At 52.7% G+C, this 5,406-nt stretch overlaps 2 protein-coding genes across 2 annotated transcripts in view; one reads left to right on the top strand and one right to left on the bottom strand.

Moving 5' to 3' along the window:
• The window catches only part of NEMF (nuclear export mediator factor), a gene marked incomplete at its 5' end in the record, with an annotated part of 19,481 nt that extends 16,937 nt beyond the window's left edge, over nt 1–2,544 (top strand). Inside the window, 6 exon segments of the mRNA XM_009081693.1 lie at nt 1–49; nt 659–691; nt 1,224–1,330; nt 1,406–1,449; nt 1,546–1,625; nt 2,467–2,544. The exon segment at nt 1–49 is cut by the window's left edge and continues 46 nt beyond it. Coding sequence (XP_009079941.1) covers nt 1–49; nt 659–691; nt 1,224–1,330; nt 1,406–1,449; nt 1,546–1,625; nt 2,467–2,544 — 391 coding nt within the window.
• A 1,483-nt stretch (nt 2,545–4,027) lies between these two features.
• The window catches only part of KLHDC2 (kelch domain containing 2), an 8,427-nt gene continuing 7,048 nt past the window's right edge, over nt 4,028–5,406 (bottom strand). Inside the window, exons 11-13 of the mRNA XM_009081692.1 lie at nt 5,082–5,169; nt 4,708–4,760; nt 4,028–4,151 (exon numbers count right to left, since the gene is read on the bottom strand). Coding sequence (XP_009079940.1) covers nt 4,028–4,151; nt 4,708–4,760; nt 5,082–5,169 — 265 coding nt within the window. The remainder of the gene's footprint in view (nt 4,152–4,707; nt 4,761–5,081; nt 5,170–5,406) is intronic.

Raw genomic sequence — 5,406 nt, 5'->3', positions numbered from 1 at the left:
CCTGCTGCATGAGGCACAGGACCCAGCCCTGGAAGAGCTGGATGAGAAGGTGAGGAGCAGGATGAGGTGAAGGGCAGAGTGGGAAGGTGAGGAGCAGCACACTGACCTCATCTGTCCACACATCTGTCCCTTGCTGTTGGCTCTCCTGCCACTCTGTAGCTCTTCTGCCAGGGAGGCTGAGCAGCTGCCCATGGTTTTGGAGCACCTGTGGAGAATGCTGTGCCCAATGCCACGACTCAGGGAGCCTGTAGGTTTCCCAAAGCCCTGCAGCAGTGTGTGTGCAGGTCGTGTTCCCAGTACAGCCCGGACTGGGGCTGGCAGGAGTCCCGAGGATCCAGTTCAGTCAACACCTCCCCCTCAGCGGCAGTGTAACCCAACACTCCCAGCTCAGTTGTGAGTCATTATCTCTCAGCCTCATCTTTCCTCCCACCTCGGCGTGTGCCAGGCAAATTAGAGGTTGGAAAGAAATGCTCCACCCCACACCCATCTCAAAATGCTGCTCTTGCCTCTGATTTGAAGTGATTTCAGCTCTCTGCAGGGACAATGTGGATTTCTGGGTGCCGCTGCTAAAAGAATTGATTTTCTCATGGGACAGAGGGTGGAAAAAGCAGCTGTGTGCTCACTCCAGCTCTGATATGGCCTTTGTTTGTGTGTGCAGGAGGAGCAGGACCAGGACCAGCCAGGAGTGGAGGTAAATGTTTGTCTGGCAGCTCCCTAAGTGCTGAGGGCTGTGTTCCTGCTGGGGGGGTGTGGGAACCCTCCAGAAGTCCCTCAGGACTGTTTGAACTTGGTTTAATCAACTCCTTTTCTTCCTGCCCTGCCCATCTCCATGTCCTCCATAAAGCCAGAGGTGGCTGTTTGTCCCTTCCTTCTGCCCCCAGAGGTGCTGCCAGTGGCTCTGGGCTGGAGGATGGCACGAAGTGCAGTGCAGGTTGTTCTTGAGTTTGTTAGTTTATTTACATCTAAAATTGCTTCAGCCTTTCTATAATTAGAGGCTGTGGGTGTTGCCCAAGGCTGGGTCTAAGTCAGTTCCTTTACATTCATTAATGGAGGAGGATAACTGTGTCTGTCAGAGGAAGCTTTGGGTGACCCTGTGAAGATGTAACTACATTTGGGGGTCCCAAGGCTAAGATACATCAAGTGATGGGACCCCTCAGCCCCCAGTGCCACCAGCAGTGAGGCTGGAGGACTGCTGGGTTCAGTGAGGCTCTTTGCCTGCTCAGGATGGTGAGGCCCTGCTGGACTCCCTGACTGGACAGCCACATCCTGAGGACATCCTGCTCTTTGCTGTCCCCATCTGTGCTCCCTACACAGCCATGACCAACTACAAGTAAGTGGCAGCATGTTCTGGGGAGAGGTTTGGTGGCAGCCTGTGTTTTACTCAGAGAAACCTTTTCTTGGACAGGTATAAAGTCAAGCTCACTCCAGGCACCCAAAAGAAGGGCAAAGGTATGGTGTGAAAGCCATGAATGCTTTTTTAGTGCTCTGCCTGGTGGAGCCAGTGTGGTTTTCCGAGCTGTTTCACTCTTCCCTGTGCTTTTACAGCTGCCAAGATTGCCCTGCACAATTTCATGCAGTCCAAAGAAGCAAGTGCAAGGGAGAAGGATTTGTTCCGCAGCGTCAAGGTGAGTCCTCATCCTGCAGAGTCCTTGTGCTGTTGCTTTTTTTCCCAGCAGTGCTGTTTGTCAGTACTGCTGGGGAAGGTCAGAGAAGCCCTGTCCAACCTGGCCTGGAACAATTCCAGGGATGGAGCAGCCACAGCTTCTCTGGGCAACCTGTGCCAGTGCCTCAGCACCCTCAGTGAGATTGGGAGGGACTTTCAAGATCATCTAGTTCCACCCCCTGCCATGGGCAGGGACACCTTCCACCAGCCCAGGTTGCTCCAAGCCCCATCCAACCTGGCCTTGGACACTTCAGGGATGGGAATCAGCTTCTCTGGGCAACCTGTGCTTCTTAGGCTGCGTAGCAGCAGTAGAAGTTGGACCTCAGTGAATCACTGGGGCTTGAGTGTCTGTGTTGTGTCACTCTTGGTCTAAAATAATACATGGCAAAACCAGCATCTTCCCAGAGTCCTTGAGTTTTGGGAGGGGAATTCCTGGGGCAGGTTTCATAGAATCATAGTATGTGAAGGCATTGGAATGGAGCTTAGAGATGATCCAGTGCCAACCCCCTGCCCTGGGCAGCGACACCTCCCACCAGAGCAGGTTGCTCAAGGCTTTATCCAGCCTGAACACTGCCAGGGTTGGGGCAGCCACAGCCTCCCCGGGCAACCTGGGTCCTTCCTCTGGGAGTTTAGGCTGGAGTCAGTGTCCTGTGTCCCTCACCATGGGCTGTCTCCTGCCCCTGTCCCCCAACAAGGTGTTCCCCAGGAGCTGAGGACACCTAACCTCTGTGCTCAGGGCTGAGAGAGGTGTCTGTTAATTGCTTTTCTGCTGTGCTCAATTTCTCCTCTTCAATGTTTTCTAGGACACAGACTTGTCAAGAAATATTCCTGGGAAGGTGAAAGTGTCTGCACCTCATCTCCTGAACAGGAAGAAGAAATGATTCCATGCTGGAGGTTCTCATCCCCAAACCAGCAGTGCAGAACCAGCACCTGGAGCTGGGACAGACAGACACAGCACTGGGACTGCTGTCAATGGGACTGAACTCAGCTTCCACAGTGTCAGGCAGCAAGGACCAGCTCCTGCAGTGTGGTTTAGATGGACTCTGATGCAAACAGCATATAAACATGGAAGTAAATAGTGGCATTGGGGCAGGAATGGCCTCCCAGGCCATTGGTTCTCTTGTTCAAGCACTCATTCCCCTCCACTGAGCAAAGGCCTTGGAATTTGGGGCAGCAAAACCCTGTGGTGCTCACTTTCTTCCTGCCCTTTGCTTCTGGCAGGGCTGGAGCTTCCAGCAGGGCAGTTTCAGGGCAAAATGCTTTGTTTTCCCCAAACATTCCCTTGGCTGGGGAGAGAGGGAAGGTGCAGGCCCAGATCCTGTCCCCTGGAGTACCTCCAGCTCCCATCCCCAGCCCAGCTGTGTGCAGAGCTATTACCTTTGGAGAGGAGGAGGAGCTGAGGCTGAGAGTCAGGATAAACCCCTGGGCTGTGTGAGTGAACCCCAGCTCAGCTCTGAAACCAGGGCAGGATTTACAGGACAGGAATTATTACAGTACAGGAATTGTTCTAAAGTCCAAGTCTTTAATTGCTTTTTGAAGACAGCTTAAAACATGATTCTCCCCTTCCCCACAGCAGCATGGCCTGGCCTTGTCCCCTGTGGCACCTGCTGACATGGAGCTGGATCAGCCAAGGCAGCACAGCCCCTGCCTGTGCCCCCACCCCTGTGAGTCCTTCAGGCTGCTCCAGAGGTAGGAGAGCTCCACAGGTCAGGCCCAAGCTCAAACCCTTTCAGTTCCACTCTCAGGGCAGAATATCTGCTACCTAAAGTTCACAATTGCAATTCCACAACATAAAAGAGTCCCAAAAACCCCAAACTACAGCCAAGCAGAGAGCAGTGGTACTTTAACATCTGCAGCTTTATCACAGTTTATGGACTGACAGTGGACAATTTCCAGCTCCTGCTCCTCTGACCTTAAGCAGAACATTCAGCAGATGCTTTCCTAATGCTGTGGACTACAACAGAACTGGTCACCTGGCACAGAACCTTAAAGCAACACTGCAGAGTTGTGGTGTGCTCAGCATTCCTTGCACAGCCACCCAAGTCCTCACTGGGGATCGCCCCACTTGTATCTCTGTGCACACACCCCTCAGGGTCACCTCGGAGCTGCCTCAGGGTGCTCACCCCCAGCACTACTTCCAGCTCAAGCACAAAGGCTACATCTCCACTTGCATTAAATACATTTATTGCAAACATCTGGACACAAAAATAGGTTCTCTCTAGGCCATTCACATGCAATGGAAAGGCAAGAAGCAACTACCTAGGGACAACACAGAGGGTTAATCTATACACCTTTACTGTTTGCCACACGTGGGAAGAGTGGGAATATCACTCCCTGGAACTGCTCCTGGTGCTGTCCCAGGGCTCAGGAGCCTGAGGTGTTGTTGCTGCCGAAGCGCTGGTTGACGCTGTGCAGCAAGTGCTTGGGGAGGCAATTCCAGGAGCTGGCCAGCATCTCCTTGAAGCAGATCACTGCTTCCAGGCACAGCCTGGAGACACGGAAGAGAGGGATGCTATTAGCATGGAGGAGGCTGCAGAGTTTCTCTGGACAGACAACCTGTGCTGCTTAGGCTGGGAAGGACCATTAGCAATTGAGCCTCGGTGGTATCCCTGAGCCCTGGCTGAGTCCTTACAGCTGTTGGTGAGGGCTTGAGCTCAGCAGCAGTGCCAAATGCATCCTGCTCTAGCCTCACATCCAGCTGCTGCTCTGCCAGCAGTATTTAGAGGAAGAAACGTTTTCAAGTGGTTTAGCAACATAAAAAAATGGGTCTGGTGGTAACCCTGCAACACGTGGCTTAGAATCCCAGATGGTTTGGAAGGGATCTTAAAGCTCATCCAGTCCCACCCCCTGCCATGGGCAGGGACACCTTCCACCAGCCCAGATTGCTCCAAGCCCCATCCAACCTGGCCTGGAACCCTCCCAGGGATGGAGCAGTCACAGCTTCTCTGGGTAACCTGCGCCAGAGCCTCAGCACAGCCAACAATTCCTTGCCAATGTCTCAGCTGGTGACAGGACAGTTTGATGTTGAAGTTTTGCTTTCTTACCTTACAAGAGATCTTGGTTGTAGGAAAAACACAAGGATTTCATTACTGTGAGCCTGAGGAGGAGAGAGAGTGGAGTTTGGTCATGTGGATTCACAGTTACAGCAGGAGCCAAACCAGCCTGTGCTCACACAACCAGACTAGTTTGGGTTGGAAGGACCTTAATGCCCATCCCATTCCAGCCTGTGCCATGGGCAGGGACACCTTCCACTAGAGGAAGCCTTCAGGCATCTGCACTAGACATGAGCAAACCATTCACCCCTCAGGCTCTGTTTATGCACCTCTGTAATCCCCACAAGACTCCAACCCCCTCACACTCTCAGGACTGACCAAGCCCCACAGCTCCCATGGAAAAGAAAAGCTCAAAATCCACTTACAGCTTTAGAATGGGCAAGTAGGTTGTTGGCACAGCCCCCAAAGACAATCACCTCTCCCTCCTCACTGGCACAAGCTGTGTGCCACAGCCTGGAAACAGAAAGCAGAACTGCATTACCCCAAAAAAACAGCTCAGCCTTGTCACTGCTCCAGGAAGATCCTCATCTCTGGCACCACCAAGAGCAAGGCAGAAGGGGGAAGAGCAGGAAGCACTGCTGCTTTGACCTGGATTACATCACTTCCCAAACAAGATGGATCACAGGAACTCAGAGACATGAGTGTTTTCAATGCCACGTGTGCATCACAGAGATTTTGGCGCTTTAAATT

This window comes from Acanthisitta chloris, unplaced genomic scaffold (genome assembly GCF_000695815.1).
Source record: "Acanthisitta chloris isolate BGI_N310 unplaced genomic scaffold, ASM69581v1 scaffold22959, whole genome shotgun sequence".
In the NCBI taxonomy this organism is placed as follows: Eukaryota; Metazoa; Chordata; class Aves; order Passeriformes; family Acanthisittidae; genus Acanthisitta; species Acanthisitta chloris.
Note: the sequence above shows the minus strand (reverse complement) of the source record. Positions and strands in the feature narration are given on the sequence as shown.